The sequence below is a fragment of the Staurois parvus genome, unplaced genomic scaffold (assembly GCF_062004578.1).
Source record: "Staurois parvus isolate SC_StPar_1 unplaced genomic scaffold, SC_StPar_1.0 ptg001062l, whole genome shotgun sequence".
NCBI lineage: Eukaryota > Metazoa > Chordata > Amphibia > Anura > Ranidae > Staurois > Staurois parvus.
Window position 1 is genome coordinate 1917304 of NW_028318858.1, and position 17605 is coordinate 1934908.

Genomic DNA, 17605 nt, shown 5'->3' on the forward strand with positions numbered 1-17605 from the left:
AAATTCTGCACAATCTCAAGACACCCTAATTTAAAATGTAAAAAACTATTCAACGCACATCCAGTAGACCCAATGTTAGAGGTAATTTATTCTTCCAAAGCAAATACACCTTTGCACACTGGTACCGACCAGTATTCCAGTGTGTCTCTCTCATTTTCTCTCTCTCACTCTGCTAATGTGACCCCAGTGCTGACGGAGAGGGGCAGGGAAGGGTCAAACAAGGATGATGTGCATGAACCCAACATTCTCCTTATCAACTGATGATGTCATTGGATGTTAAGGTACTGGCGGCTAGAAGGTCATAAAAGTGCGTAATGAAAACCTGTGGCTTTGGTTACTAAAAGACAGGATGGATCCACCTGCTGGCTGAAAACAACTTTTGGGAAGTTTGCTAAGGCACCCCTGACGAAGTCTGAAGGCATCTCCAGGTGCCTGGGCACCCTGGTTGAGAAAGGCTGCTCCGGATCATATGGGTTTTTTTCCACTTCCCGACTGTATGGCCCTTTAAATTTTCAGATTCCACTCTGCGACCAAGCTCATGCAACAGAGGAAATCTGCATAGTGTAGTATGATATAAAAACTGACTTTTATTGAAAATCTTGCACTTACATTCAAGAACTGAATTATCACAAAACATGACAGACAATGGGACCATGTCTCCCGCGTCACTTCCGGTCTCAGGACTTTTCGCCTGGCTCCACCCAACGAGCAGCGTCACAGGGACCCCTGATGAAGTCATCTGACTGTGATGATGGGTGGGTGGAGTCAGGTGAAGGTATTAGGAGTCACTGTGCGTGGATTAAGATTATTAACACATATGGTGAAAATTTGTTGGAATTTACTACAAGGAACAATATTGTTTGAAGATCCTCAGATTTTATGAACTGGGACTATGTCCAAAAATAATAATTTTCTGTAGTCACTCTATATATTTATATACATTTATTTATGTTTCACAGCTATGGAATTGCACCATATTATTTACTAGGGAAGGCGCAACAAAAATGTATTTTACTGATGAATACATTTGGAATTTAGCTGTAGTAGACCACTAATCACAACTAAAAAGGCTGAAGTTTAGCTAAAAAAGATCCCTACAGCTTTTGTCACATCACTTACCTGTAATGATGTATGTCCCATGTTGTGCAGGTTGCTGGGTCCTGGAGAAATCTCTACTGCAGGGATGCCAGTCCTCCTCTTGCCTCTGAACTTCTAGTGCTGCAGTGGTTAACAGCTTTAGGTCTTCAGGCAGAACAGCAGTACAGATGGTCTGATGGGGATAAGTCCCCTCCTTCCGTCTCCTCCATTGAGAAAAATTATTTCACCGATTACACTGCTTGTGACATGATCTTTGAATGCGGGAGAGTCTGATCAGTCACAGGAGTCTCTCCCCCTTTCCCAAATTGTATTACAAGCAATGTAATCAGTGAAATCAAAAATTCTTGGTGGAGGAGGAGGAGGATTGTCACTGTCAGACCATCTGTACTGCTGTTTTGTCTGAAGACCCAAAGCTGTTAACCATTGAAGCTCTGAAAGTTCAGAGACAGGAAGAAGACTGGCATTCCTGCAGCGAAATTTTTTTCAGGATTTAGCTGCCTGCACCACATGGGACATACTGTATTGCAGGGAAGTTATGTGACTAAATCTGTAGGTCATTTTTTTTCTAAACTTCAGCTTTATTGATAAGAAATGATAAGCTGCATTCACTTTAGCTGAAGGGAGTTTTTTAACCCTCAGTAGCCTAATCAGTGTCTCTTCATTATCTCGGCTGGAGTTAATTACAAGTGTGTAGAAAGGGTCAGGAAAATCAAATTATCATTGTTATCCTTTGGTGCTGCCCTCACTTAACTTTCTGTCCTAAGCACATTCTGTCCTGGCATTTGGCTTTGCATTGTGTGCCAGCTAGTTAGAATCAGCAGTTTATACTCCTGAGAAAGTAGAGATATCTGCCAGCTTTTATCTGCATGTGGTGAATTGGTTAGGTGAGTGCCTGCCTACGTTTACACAGGACAGTTTATTTCTTAGCCTATCCCACTGACACTAGGATAGAATAGAGGAAGCAGTGAGTGGCCAGGGAAGCTGCAGATGATTTCATTGTACTGCAAGTAAATCTTGGAGTGCTAAGGTAAGTATACCTTTAAACAAAGCATAATTCCATCACTGGTCACCAAAAACCTAAGGAAGTTTTTAATGGACATCTCCTTTTAATAAAAATTTAATTTTGCTTAATTGGGTTCAATATGTCAGCTGCATTATTCTGCCAAGCTAGAAAAAATGAAGACACACATGGTTCAAAGTTACTTTTAAAGAACTGTTAAAAATGTTTTTTTTATACATATTTTTCTTTTTTTACCTGCTTTAAAAGGGTGGAATCCTTTTGCTGGCCTTTATTTCAGTCCCCAGCAGGGAGAGCTTGTAATTCTGGTGTGGCCTGGTTCTGAGATCCACTCTCTGGCCTTCCCTGTGAAAATGGATATTCCACAATATTGGACAGTAGAGATGAGTTTGGGCATCCTCTGAATTCATCTTGAAGCAATTTGGGAATGAACCAGCCCGCAGCTCAATGAAGTAGAAAAAAAACACAAATTGGAATTCAGCTTGAAATGAGTTTGAAGGCTGCCCAAACCCATCTCTACTGTACAGCATCCTTTAGAAAGCCAATGAAACAGTCGAGTCCTGGCATTTATGGTCACCCAAGAATAGGGAGAGATACTGTATGCCTTCTTGTTGAACAGATATTGGTACACTGCTGTTGGCCAAATAAAATAGGTGTGATCATTTTATGTCATTTATTATACTCAAAAATGAATTAAACAGACCTAAAAATTAAGTTACCAAGCCCTATATTAACCCATGACCTAACCCTAGCCTCAAGCACACTGGATGTTTTTACTGCTGCTCCTAGGGGCACCTGGTGTTTTTTTTTTCCTTCCTCTAAACTCTCCTGCATGTTATCTTATGTGTCCATGCACACATAGGCTTTTAGCTGCATTTAGTGGCAGGAGAATTTAGATGCAGGAGAAAAAAACCCACTGCCAGTACGTCCAGGAGCAGCAGAGTTTAGGCAGAAAAAAATGATGCTTATAAACACGTCTAAACATGTGTTAATGCTGGACTTGTTTAACACTTGAGCGGTAATTCATTTCAATGGCCAAAACAAATAATTTATTCTGGCAAATTTAATGAATTAAAAGTAAATATAGAATTCCTCCTGCGCTTCTATATGGTGATCAATATGTAGATAAGCGGCCAACACTCTACCTTAAACCTTATAAGTAAATGTACAAACAATAATAATAGTGTAGCGCTAATACATATTAAATAAATATATATATATATATGTGTATATATATATATATATATAAAACTTAATATGTGATAATAGTTAATAATATGAAGATTAATTAAATAAACATGCAGTTGGGCAAATCTAAAGTGATATGATCCAATAAGGATCTAATTAGTGCCACAAAAAGCTTAGTGAAAAGCAACTTGAATTCACAAACTGGTCCTCAATCAGGACCTCATAAAGTGGAAAAACAATAATAACATCAATAACCACCTTCCAAAAATATCCCTAAAAGGGATTTTAAAAATAGAAAACACACAAACTGGTGCAAAACGTCCGTGAATCCCCAAATTAGGGGAAAAATCTCCTAAAAATAAAAAACAAACTGGTGGAAAACGTCAATGAATCCTCAAATTAGGGGAAAAATCTCCTAAACAAAGTGACAAGTGCTTACATATAAAAAGCCATCAAAGAAAAAACTTCAGCGACAAAATATTACAATAAAATATATATAAAAAAATTTGTAAATGTCCACAAAAAAATCTTACATATAGGCCGTGATCCAATGAAAAAATAAATATATATATTCCATGCAGGTGATGAGGTCAATGTGCATTCACACCAATGGTGAAATCCTCAATGGCCAAAATGCCCCCTCACCTCCTTATTATGACCCACTGGGCCAGCATGCTTTCAGGATCACCCCAGGATCCTTCACAGGCAGTATTTGGTTACTGGATGGTATCCATAAGTAATCTCCCTCACTGGCGGCACTTACGCTTCTCAGGTCCACTCCAGATAAATCCACTACACAGCACAATCTCCCATTCAGATAATAATAGAAGAGAAAAGATCCTCCATAGTGTAATAGGTTTTTTATTTATATATATTAAAACAATATATTGTCCACTCACTTGTTTGCAGTAATATACAGGCATTTAAACCTCATGCTATGGTGTACCTCTGCATGGGTTTCAGGTGTGCCAAGATGGCGTCCACGCCGGAAGTAAGTCACCGTGTACTGGGACTACGTCACCACGTACCTACGCGGTGCGTCACTGTCGTCACGTGACTTCCTCAGGGTACCCGGTGACGTAGTTCCAGTACGCGGTGACTTACTTCTGGCGTGGATGTCATCTTGGCACACCCGAAACAAGTAAGGAGGTAACCCCCTTACTTCCTTACTTGTTTCAGGTGTGCCAAGATGGCGTCCTCGCCAGAAGTCATTGAGGATTTCACTGTTGGTGTGAATGCACATTTACCTCATCACCTGCATGGAATATATATATTTATTTTTTCATTGGATCACGGCTTATATGTAAGATTTTTGTGGACGTTTACAAATTTTTTGATATATTTTTATTGTAATATTTTGTCACTGAAGCTTTTTCTTTGATTGCTTTTTATATGTAAGCACTTGTCACTTTGTTTAGGAGATTTTTTCCCCTAATTTGGGGATTCACAGACGTTTTTCACCAGTTTGTGTTTTTTATTTTTAAAATCCCTGGTAGGGATATTTTTGGAAGGTGGTTATTGATGTTATTTATTTATTTCAGGTACTTATATAGCGCCGTCAATTTACGCAGTGCTTTACACATATTGTACATTCACATCAGTCCATAACCCTCAAGGGGTGTACAATGTAAGGTCCATTGAACTTACATTCATACATACACATATTAGGGCTAATTTAGACAGGATCCAATTAACCTACCAGCATGTCTTTGGAGTGTGGGAGGAAACTGGAGTAGTCAGAGGAAGCCCACACAGGCACAGGGAGAACATGCAAACTCCAGGCAGGTGGTGCCATGGCTGGGATTCGAACCAACAACCCTAGTACTGCCAGGTGGAAGTGCTAACCATTTAGCCACTGTGCTGTTATTATTGTTTTTCCAGTTTATGAGGTCCTCATTGAGGACCAGTTTGTGATTTCATGTTGCCAAATGATTGTCTCGGTCCAGACGTTCTTTATAAGTATCAGAAATGTGATGTGTTAACGAAAGTCAGCCAGCACATTTCGGGTGCCCAAAATCCCCCTTCATCAGGCTACAAAAGATACAGGAAATAAAAATAAATAACAATTCACAATTCTATACAAAAGCAATATATCAAGCTATAAGTCTAAGAAAAGCAAGTGACTGCCATTTAATAAAGAACACTGGCTGAATTCAAGCTAGAAGAAGGTGGGGGTTTAATAGGAGACTCTACACCTAGAAAGGGGAAGGACTTTGAAAGCTACTGTGTGGCTTTTGTATTGAATTTGGAGCCCTAAAATGTGTTGGATGCCTTTCATAGCTGTGATATTAATAAAGGAATTTTGAACTTTTGAGATGCATGTACTGGCTTAACAGAAAGATAATTTCTGTAAAAGATTGGATCAAAAAGAAGGGTAATGCCTCTCTTCCCAACAACCTCATTTTCTCTTTTATTTATTGTGTAGTGATGTGATTTTTTTTTCTGGAATTAAATAGATTCCTAAAATTAACTGAATTAAAAAAAAACTCTCTAACTGATCATTTTTATTTATGAATGCTGCAATGTTAATTCATCAGTGGTTTGCCGTCAGTCAGCAATTTGTTACATCAGTATGTTTGCCAGAAATTTGTGCTTTTGATGTGAACTTTGTTGCTGTTAATGTTGATTTGAATACTTGTGTTTTATTTTGAATTTGTTTTAATTTCAGCTTGTTGTCTTTTTTTTCTTTTGTTTTTGTTTTGTTGCTTTTTTTTTCTTTTTATTTTGCTTACCAGAGCCAAAGCCTTAATAGAAGAACTCCGCCTTTTGTTCCTAGGGTCCAGGTAAAGGCCTTTTCTGCCTGACACAAATTAAAGCTGTTTGTTTCTTTTTTCTTTTCTTTTTTTTTTTGTCTTAGTGTGGAAAATGCACTGAAGCCTGCACATTTATTTTGCTCCCCCCAATTTTATTTATTCATTTATTTTGAAGCGTGCACTGTTTAAAAGAGGCCTTGTATAAAAACTGCAATAAAGGAAAGTGCCCTTGTTATCTGTGGGAACCATCAATGAGATTGTGGCTGGTGCTGTTGTCAGTTGTCATGGTGACCACAGACACTATTCCTTTCTAAAAGTTTTTCTACACGTGCACAAAAAATATTGAGCATGACTTTTAGAGGAAATAGTTATTCTTTAAAGAGACAATTGTTTTATGTGGCTTGTAATTTTTCTTTTTTCCCAAAGCTTATTACCTCTGTGATATCTGTTCCCAGCATGTCCTATAGCAACATTTTAATTTTTTTAGTAACCTATGAGCAGTAATTTTGTTTAACCTTATCTTGTTTGCGGAACATACTTTGATTTAGATTTGCTGTACATTGCTGAAAATTAAGTATATTTTGTAATGTTTTTAAATAGTTTAGAAAAATGTCAGTAATTACAATTTTGGTCACTCTTGTAAGAATATTGTCTAGAGAGTTAAAATGGTATGTTCCCAACCCCACTTATCTGAACATGGTCTGCTGGTGATATCTTGGATAAACAAAAAAGAGGACACTAATGGTCTCCAAAAAAAGTGAAGTTTCATGGCCGTTAAGAGACATCCCCATATAGCAAAGAGACAGCCCATTCCAGGAAAGACACACCCCATCCAGCAAAGAGACATCCCTTCCTAGCAAAGAGAGAGCCCAATCCAGCAAAGAGATATCCCCATATAACAAAAAGGCATCCCCATATAACAAAGAGACATGCCAATCCAGCAAATAGACATCTCCATTTAGAAAAGAGACATCCCCATCCAGCAAAGAGACAGTCCAGTCCAACAAAGAGACAGCCCAATCCAGCAAAGAGACAGTCCAGTCCAACAAAGAGACAGCCCAATCCAGCAAAGAGACGGCCCTCTCCAACACAGAGACAGCCCAATCCACCCCCACTGAAGAATGGACTGTAATACTGGATCAGTGTAGGGTTTAGTGGGTTCACCTTCCTCCCAGAGTGTGACTGCCCTCTCCACCCCTGTGCAGCTGTCATGGTGTGCCAGCAAGTGAAGGAAAGAGGCCACCATTGTTCCTTTAGTGCGGTGTATTTGCAGCGGCCAGCCCAGGAGGTGTGTGTCCCCTGCAGGCACTTCCTGCATGTCACTGGAGCCGGGTCTCCCGCACTTCCTTCCGCCCCTTTTTTAGGCTTGGCCGCAGAGCAGGAGGTGAGCCGCAGCCGTGGTTTGTGCTAGCCCTGTATGGACCACGGACACCACTTACCTCCTCATCAACAGGCTGCTTTTCTTAGGACATGCGGCCCCGGCCCACCGGGCAAATGCCCAGTGTGCCCTTTGGCCAATCCGGGCCCGGTGATTTCTCAGCCTCACTGGTGCAGGAAGCAAGAAAGGTAAAAATTTACTTCCTTCTTTTATCTGTATGGCTTTGCTGAGAATCTTCAATATAGTGATTGTATTGCTCTCATTTTCTATTTATTTAAAGTATGGGCTTTTAAAAAAGATAAACATTTATACTCACCTGGGTGGATGCAGCATTAATCCAATGCTGCATCTACCCCACCAGCTATAAAACTGAGCAGTGAGTGGTCAAATAATGCTGATCACTCAGTTCTCCCTTCCGCTCTGAGCAAAGAGTGGTGACTGTCAGTCATCGGCTCTCTCCTCTGCCCCTCAAGCACTCACTGGAGTGCCAGGCTGTGGAGAGGGCGGGAGCAGCTGGATCAGGCTCCTAGCATATCGCTAAGAGGCTGAGCCAGTTGCTGATCCAGGCATCTGGGTGGATCCTGACATTAAAGTCAGGATATTTCCAGAGCCTGAACCAACTGAGTGAAAACAGGTCACAGGAGTGCAGAAGGAACTACACTCCTGTGATCTGGAGAAATATAGCCAAAATAGCTTTGGCTATACTTCTTCTTTAACATTACGAACAATAGATTAGGATGTCTGAGGCTCTCCCTGCCTGAGCAAAATCAGTAAAACTCAATAAGGAGTGGGGAAATTAAAGTGAACCTTTTGGTTAGACTATGGGCATTCAAATATTGACTTACTCTTAAGTCTTGTCAGTCTGCTAATATAAACAAACAGCAGACTCTCTAAGCTGTTCAGAATTCAGCTGAAAATTTTTGTGATATTTGATGATGAATTACTCCATAGTGCTTACAACTTCATAGGTCAATGAGAACTTGTTTTAAAGCTCATTTATAGTTTGTTAAGAATATGTAAATGCTTTAATGTCAGAAGCTGGGCCACAAATCACTTTAAGGTGTCATTGATAGGAGTCTTTGATAAGATAATCGTTGGGAGATTTGGACAAGTTCCAATCACCTCCATGGCCACAGGTGTATAAAATCAAGCACCTAGGCATGCAGACTGCTTCTACAAACATTTTTTTAAAGAATGGGTCGCTCTCAGGTGCTCAGTGAATTCAAGCGTGGTATCGTAATAGGTTGCCACCTGTGCATAAAGGCCATCTTTGAAATTTCTTTGCTACTAAATATTCCACAGTCGACTGTTAGTGGTATTGTAACAAAGTGGAAGCAACTGGAGACAACAGCAACTCAGCCACGAAGTGATAGGCCACATAAAATGATAGAGCAGGGTCAGCGTATGCTGAAGTGCACAGTGTGCAGAAGTCGCCAACGTCTGCAGAGTCAATAGCTAAAGACCTCCAAACCTTCAAATTAGCACAACAGTGCATAGAGAGCTTCATGGAATGGGTTTCCATGGCCGAGCAGCTGCATCCAAGTCTTGCATCACCAAGTACAATGCAAAGCGTTGGATGCAGTCATGTAAAACATTCTGCCAGTGGACTCTAGAGCAGTGGAAACGTGTTCTATGGAATGACCAATCACGCTTCTCTGTTTGGCAATCCGTTGGACGTGTCTGGGTTTGGCAGTTGCCAGGAGAACGGTACTTGCCTGACTGCATTGTGCCAAGTGTAAAGTTTGGGGGAGGGGGGATTATGGTGCGGGGTTGTTTTTTGGGGTTGGGCTTGGCCCCTTAGTTCCATTGAAAGGAACGCTTAAGGTGTCAGCATACCAAGACATTTTTCCATCCTCAGTCTGCGGGGCGGAGCCTAAACATGGCGGCGTCGGAGAGCACGATGTGAGTGCTCTCCGATAAACCTCCAAAACTAACCTCCCGAGACCCTCATGGAGTGAAGCCCTACCTGCTTGAGGAGGGCTCCAAGCGGGGAGAGACTGGCGCGGGGAGAGGAGAGCGGGCACGGACCTCCAGAAGGTGATCTCGCTGCGGAGACTCCAGTGCAGCTGTCGGGTTGCCGGGGAGACGAAGCAGGGCGGTGTGAGCACGCTGCTCGCCGCAAGGCATCACTGGGAGGCAGAGACGCCGGCCGGCTCCCTGTCAGAGCGGCAGCGACATGACGGCTCCCCCTGTGCTACAGGACTGGAAAGCCGTGCGGCCAGTGGAGGAGTGAAGCAGGAGAAAGGGACCAGCTGAGGAGGACCTCGGAGGGAAAGAGGAGGCTGGTTGGTGCTCTAATTAAATAAAGTGCTGCCGGCTTATAGTTGCCTGCATCCCCCTGGCCGGCTGTTTGATCCTGGGTCAGGGAGACCCATAAATATCAGGACATTTACTCTTCTTCCCCAAGACCATCCCCAAGGAGAGAGAATGGAGGTGGAAAGAAAGAAATAAAGTATCGGATACCCCGAGGAATCCCCCCCAGGACTGAGCAGCAGTGAAGGCCCTCCACATAAGCCTGGAACCACCGTCCTGAGAAGGGAAGGGTGAGTGAAAACTGTTGGGGGCTTATTGCATGGTGAACCCCTGAGTGATACAGGTGTCCAAGGGGTCAAAGAGGGGAGGATTCCCAGGGGATAGAAGAGAAGAAGAAAGGAGGCCCAGGTGTCCCAGGAGAGTAAAGGATATAGGAAAAATTGCAAGGCTATCAAGATATATAGAAGATATGAAGAACAAAGGTCCCAAGGGAGCAGGGCCCAAAGGGGCCCAAACAGGAACAATAAAGAAATTTACATCATATGGAAATACTACGCCAGAAAGGGCCCAAGGTGCAAAGGGGGAAATGGACACTAGTTCAGGAAATAGCCCTAGATTATCATGGAGCACGAACAGCAGCGGTAGCCAACAAATAGTGGAGGGCTTGGGAAAAAAAGAATTAGAAGGTGAACTACAATTACCAAATAAGAAGGAGATGGCAGAAATGTTTCAAAATCTGGAAAAAACGATAAAACATGCAATGACAGCTATTCGAAATGATTTAGGTCACCTTCTATTAAGAATGGAAGAAACGGAGGAGAAAGTTAAAATCCAGGCCCAGAAAATAGATAATTTAAGGGAAAGAATAAGCCAATTAGAAAATAACCAGAAAAAAATGATCTTTAGGATGGAAGTTCAAGAAAATAAAGAAAGAAGGAGTAATCTTAGAATACGAGGAATCCCAGAGACTGCTAAAGGGGAAATACTATATGAACTAGTTAAAAAAACCCTAAACTCCATAAGAGATAAACCGGAATCTGATGGGATCGATTTGGACGGAGTGATTAGGGTAGGAAAGTTCAAACGGGCTAATGAGAAGGAAAGACCGAGGGACATAATTGTCCAGTTCCAAAATTTTGGGGCCAAAGACGAGATCTGGAAGAAGATCAAGGGAAGATCATTAATTAAGTGTGGAGACTTGACTATCCAAATCTATGCGGACTTAACAGTAGAGACCCTAAGGAGAAGGAGATCCCTGAAACCCCTGTTGGAGCAAATGAGAAAACAGAATGTGCAGTATAGATGGGGTACCTCAGCATTTCTGATTGGCTGGAAAAATGGGGTCACAGCGTATCTGAGATTTCCGGATGAATTAAGAGATTTCTGTGATAGACTGGACTTGCAAAGAATGGAGATACCTGGGTGGGAAGAAGAAAAAGAAGATATAGGAAACATAAATGTTATAAGAAAAGAGGACTGGCAACAGGTCGGGCTGAGGGAGGCCCCAGGGGTGGAGGGGGAGGAGAGGGAGAATTAAGTAGAAAATGAATTTTTTTTTTTTTTTTTTTTTTTTTCCTCTTACTTCTCTCTCTCGCCTCTGGCCTTCCCCCTCCGGATGCTGAGACCTGCTTGGAGGCTCCAATTAAGGCAGGGAGGTAAAGAGTAAAGACTCTTGTTGAATCTAGATGACAGAGAGAGGGAATCGGGGCAGCTGGAGGAGAGGTGAACCGTACATAGGTGGAGCTGATGCCCCAAATTTTAAATCAATGGTGGAAATGGATCCACAAATGATTTGTAGGCAGTTTATAGGCCTAAAAACGGGTAGGGGAAAAAGAAGGGAGGATGAGAGGGGTGGTTGGGGGGGGAGGGAGGGAGGGGGGGGGGGTGAGAGTTGGGTGGGAGGAAGGGAGGGGAGGAGGTATTGGGTCAATACTCTGCAGGACAGAAGGGATAAAGAGGAAGAGGCAATCTGGAAGAGAGATGGACTTAATTGGGAAAGATGGAAGAATTACAGTTTATAACCTATAATGTGAACGGGCTGAGTTGTCCAGGGAAGAGATTTAGGTTGTTTAATGAGTTACATCACAGGGCTACGTCAGTGGTATTTTTACAGGAGACGCATTTTGAGATAGAGGCAAACGTGAAATTGAAATCCAAATACTATCCAACATGGTACTATGCAGATTCTCCAATTAAAAGAGCAAAAGGGGTTGCAATAGGTTTGGCAAAGAACATGAGATTTGAGTTGGAGGATAGAAGAACCGACCCGGAGGGGAGGTTCTTATTTTTAAAAGGTAGACTTCAGGGGATTGAGTGTACTTTAGCCAATATATATTGTCCCAATAAAAACTCGGAGAAGTATATGAAGGGCTTGTTGAAAAAATTAATGGACTTTAAAAAAGGGCGCTTGATAGTAGCTGGAGACCTAAACTTTTGTATGGACCCACAAAAGGATAATACCTCTCCTGTGCAAAGAGAGGGGAGTAGGTCTCTGAGAGCTTTGAAAAAAGTGATGCATGAATATCAACTAGTGGATACCTGGAGAATAATGAATATGAAAGACAGAGACTATACCTTCTTCTCTAATGCACATGAGATATACTCGAGATTAGATTACATCTTAATAGAACATCAACTAATAGATCATCTGGTAAAAATTGACATAGAGACAAGGACGTTCTCGGATCACGCTCCGGTCGGGATGAAGTTGAGATGGGGAAGAAGGTGGACGGGAGGATTAGGGTGGAGGTTAAATGAGGCTCTTCTTCTGGATGAGGATGTAGTTCAGAAAATCGAGAAAGAGATTAAGGTATACTTTAAGGAGAACGAAACAGAGGAAGTATCGATAGCTACAGTCTGGGAAAGTCATAAGGTATTCATAAGAGGAATCTTGATTGCGGCTGGAGCAAGGAAGAAAAAGGAAAGAAGAGAGAGGGTCAGTGGGCTCTTAAAAGAAATATTGGACTTGGAGCAGATCCATAAGAAGAAAATAACAAAAGATACGAGACAGAACTTACTGGATAAAAAAGAGGAGCTAGAGAGGTTGATGGATGAGGAGAAGAGAAGAGTATATAACAGGGTTTTGAACTAGAGGTATAGATGGGGAGACAGACCAGGAAGATATCTAATGAGAGCTTTGAATAAAAAGAAAAATAGGAATTATATAGAAAAGATAAAAAGTTCAAAGGGGGAGCTGGTCCACTCAAATAAAGAGATTATTAAAGTGTTTACGGAGTATTACAAAAAGTTATATAATATTAGCCCCCAAGACCCTCTAAAAGAAGCCCAAGAGGGAATTAAGAAAAAAAAGAAGACATACTTAAAAAATGCGGGATTACCAAAACTAAGTGAAGCACAGTTGAACTCCCTAGACGTAGAAATCTCCCAGGAAGAAATTAAAATAGCATTAAGAAGTACAGGAGGGGGAAAAAGTCCAGGTCCGGATGGCTATACAGTTAGGTACTATAAGAAATTTAGTGAAGTATTGTTACCCAAGCTGGAGAAATATATGAATGCTCTGGGAGGTGGGATGGAAGTGAGGAGAGAATCCCTACAGGCACATGTAGTACTTATTCACAAGGAGGGTAAGGACCCATCGCAGTGCTCCAGCTATAGACCTATCTCACTATTGAACACAGACACTAAACTGTATGCAAAGGTGTTAGCAAACAGGTTGAGAGATCTGATGCCTGAATGGATCCACGGAGATCAGGTGGGCTTTGTACCGGGGAGAGAAGGTAGAGATAACGGCTTGAGAACCCTGATGCTTATTCAGAAGAGTAGAAGAGGGAAAGCCCCGGTGGTGCTCTTGTCGATTGATGCGGAGAAGGCATTTGATAGAGTGGACTGGGGCTTTATGATGGATAACTTAAAAGTGTTGGGGATAGGAGATAGAATGCGAGAGTGGATAAGTAAACTATATAGGGAGCCTACTGCAATCATCACGGTAAATGGGGAGAGATCAGAACCCATTGGAATGTCAAATGGTACAAGACAGGGCTGTCCTCTGTCCCCCCTGCTATATGTATTGTCACTCGAACCTCTGTTGTCAATAATAAGAAATAGTGGATCGGTAAAGGGAATTCAGATAGAATCCATAGAACATAGAGTAGCGGCCTTTGCGGACGACTTATTGTTCTACGTGGGGAATCCCCGAATAACTCTCCCAAATATAATGAAGATTCTGAAGGAGTACGGTGAACTATCAAATTTAAAAATTAATCCAACGAAAACAGAGATCCTGAATATTAATATATCAAAGAACGAAAAAGAAAAATTACAAAAAGAATTCCCCTTTATATGGAGAGAAAAAGAGATAAAATACCTAGGAATAAAACTCACTACCTCATCTAAGCATTTGTATAGATTAAACTATATCTCTTTGATAAATGAGATCAGGGAAGATTTAAAAAGACTAGAAGGAGGAAATCCATCCTGGATAGGACGTATAAACGTAGTCAAAATGGTAATTATGCCTAAAATACTGTATAGATTTCAAATGGTACCAATTAAAATTCCAGAAGCCTTCTTTAAGATATTGAAAAAAATGTTAACAAGATACATATGGAAGAATAAAAAACCTAGAATAGCATATGAAACATTGAGTAGGACTAAAGAGAAAGGGGGATTGGGTTTACCAGATGTCAAGAGATACTATAAAGCAGTGGTTTTGGCAAGAATATATGACTGGACATTTAACCATAAGGGGAAAAGTTGGGTAACAATTGAAAATGATCTTAGTGGCATTAGATTGAGTCAGATGATATGGGTCCCACCACAGTTCAGGGGAACCAAAGAAAGCACAAGTATTTACACTTTAAATGTTTTTAGGGTATGGGACAATTTACATAAAAATATGAAATGGGAATTTAATTCAATATTAATGCCTCTCACGAATTCTGAGTACTTTCCTCCGGGAAAGAACAAGATATCGGGGAGATGGTTTAGAAAGGAGGATACCCAACTGAGAGATGTATTGGTGGAGGGGGAATTGAGATCACTTAAAGAGTTAATAGAGAAGAAGGGAGACATTTTTATTAGAATGGATGAGTGGAAATACCATCAATTGAAAAGTTTTATTGGAAAACTACCGAAACCTTTGAGAATAAAACAGGAGTGGAATATGTTTGAAAGGTTGTTGGAGACACGAAGGGATGGGAAGCACGGTATTTCAAAAGTGTATAGAATACTCACAGAATTAGACACAAACACAAAGTTAAACTTTATGACAAAATGGGAAAGAGATATGGGAGTTGGGTTTGATGAAGATAGACAGAGAAAGATGTTTAGATTGATACACGATAATGTTAGTATGAGAGAGGTGGAGGTTAATTATAAGTGTGTGACACGATGGCACATCACACCGAGTGTAGAACACAAGATGAATGGGGAAAGTTCAAATATGTGTTGGAGAGGATGTGGAGATATAGGCACGGTGTTTCACATATGGTGGGAATGTCCGAAAATCCAGGCTTTTTGGAAGACAATAGTCAAGTTGATTAAAGAAATAACGGAAATTGACATAGGATTAGACCCAACGACGTGTCTCCTACACAATGTGGAGACATCTGTAAATAAATATAAAGATTCAGGTATTTGGTACTTCTTGAATGCGGCGAAAGGGCTGATACCCAAGTTTTGGCGGAAAGTCGAGGTACCGAAGGAGGTGGACTGGATTAACAGAGTAAACCAGATAGGTAGAATGGAAAGATCATATCATATGCAGGAAGATAGAATGAGAGTTTATCTCAGGAGATGGGAAAAGTGGGAAAGAGCAGGATTGAAAGAGAAATATAGGAAAACATGAACAACGATGTTAACAAAAAAATTAAAAAGCCTCAAGAGAATAGAATGGGTTAGAGTCTGCAGAGGGGGAGGAGGGGTGGGAAGGAGGGGTAGTGGGATGGGAAAGAAAAGAGTTTTTAGTAAGGGAAAGGCAGAAATGTTATAAATGTCTATCTGTATGAGAATTACTTCCCTTTTTGAGTTTTTGTATTAACATGAAAAATTTAATAAATATTTAAATTAAAAAAAAAAAAAAAAAAAAAAAAAAGCATACCAAGACATTTTAAACAATTTCATGCTCACAACTTTGTGGGAACAGTTTGGGGATGGCCCCTTCCTGTTCCAGCATAAGTTCACACCAGTGCACAAAGCAAGGTCCATAAAGACATGGATGAGCAAGTTTGAGGTGGAGGAACTTGACTGGCATGCACAGAGTCCTGACCACTGGGATGAATTACAATGGAGACTGCAAGCCAGGCCTTCTCATCCGACATCAGTGCCTGACCTCACAAATGTGCTTCTGGAAGAATGGTCAAACATTCCCATAGACACACTCCTAAACCTTGTGGACAACCTTCCCAGAAGAGTTGAAGCTGTTATAGCTGCAGAGGGTTGGCCAACTCATTATTGACCCTACGGACTAAGACTGGGTTGCCATTAAAGTTCACATACGTGTAAAGGCAGGCGTCCTAGTACTTTTGGCAATATAGTGTATGTATTTCAGTTACATTGTGCAGACAACCAAAAGCCCAAAGTCTGGATGCTGCCATCTTGGATGTGATGTCACCAGCCCCAAGTGATTCTCAATAGTATTCCCCTTTACTTCAGGTTCTGTAGGGAGATGAAAGGAAGGGGTGAAGAGCTGGGCCAGCACAGAGTAATTAGATATTTCCAGAAGTGAAGAAAGCTATGACATCTTTATAGGTCTTGTATTTCCCAGCCATTCTGTCATACTGTTGTATATGGCTGATGCTAAAATAAACCTGTGCTTTGCTCATGTAGGACAAAATAACAGGTTCTCTGTAACACTTCATCCTACTCAACATATCGCTCTGTTCAAATGACAAGAGCAGAGGAAATACCCGTTATTCCATGTAACGACAGAGCTTGTGCTAGATGACTGGTACAGCACTGTAACATGGGACCCTGTATAAGCTCTAACTAAAGCAACTTAGAACTTACACAGGGCTTCCTTCCTAGCTCTTGCGTGCTGAACAGTTCATCGGGGGTAAAGGACAGGAGTCCTGCAGGGGGCTTGGGGACATTTAAACAAATTAAAACAGAGAATGAGAGACAGTCTTCATAAACAGGACAGCAACAGCAATCAAAATGTGAGAGAATTTCTGACAAAACCTGAAGGAAAAGATTTGGTGGGAGCTGGGCATTAAAACAGTTGTTACTTTTAAGACCCCATTAATGAACACTCATTGGCCAGTTGATAAGGTGTTGGGCATCAGATATTCCCTTGAGAATAGTCTGAACTCTTAGTGGCATGGATTCCACGAGGTGCAGGAAATGTTCCATAGGGACTTTGGTCAGTGCTGACTCAATAGCATCATGTAGTTCCTGGAAATTTGTCAGCTGCGTGTTAATTCTGAAAACCGTCTGCACCACCTCATCACAAAGAATTCAAGCTGTGCATTCCGAGCTCTGACTCTGCCATCTGCATATCACAGCAGAAATTGAGAAATGTTAGAGCAGGCAACATTTCTTCCAGCCTTCAGTCATCACTTGTTCTGTGTGCTGAAATCCCCAGGATAGGAACTGCTGCACTGAGTTCTTGCTGCTAAGAATGAGCACACCACACCTACCTCTGTGTGTCACATCCTCACCAGCTGGATGAGCAAAGCGTTGTTTCCTCGCTGACAGAAAAGCTGCAGAATGTAAGTCACCAGTGACGGAGTGACGTCTTGCTCATCCAACTGGCAAGCAGTTCTGTCAGACATTGCCCATGACTATTCAAAATACTTCTTCAAGTAGTAATGTATGTATTAATGTGTTTGCGTATCAATTGATAATGCTGAGAAGTTTCTCTGACAACCAAAAATACATTTTAAACACTATTAAAACCTCCACCACTTACAGAAGCAACTCCGGACAATAATTATAGGTCAAACACTGGTACAAAATGTT

At 41.3% G+C, this 17605-nt stretch overlaps 1 protein-coding gene across 50 annotated transcripts in view; it reads left to right on the plus strand.

The window, feature by feature from the left end:
- The window catches only part of RIMS2 (regulating synaptic membrane exocytosis 2), a 919325-nt gene that overhangs the window by 579841 nt on the left and 321879 nt on the right, over positions 1-17605 (plus strand). For 27 of the 50 annotated variants that reach the window (XM_089658335.1, XM_089658295.1, XM_089658297.1 and 24 more), the window contains one exon: positions 6040-6087. The exons of the other annotated variants lie outside the window; for them this stretch is intronic. In XM_089658335.1, the coding sequence (XP_089514461.1) occupies positions 6040-6087 (48 nt within the window). The remainder of the gene's footprint in view (positions 1-6039; positions 6088-17605) is intronic. 50 annotated transcript variants of the gene reach the window in all.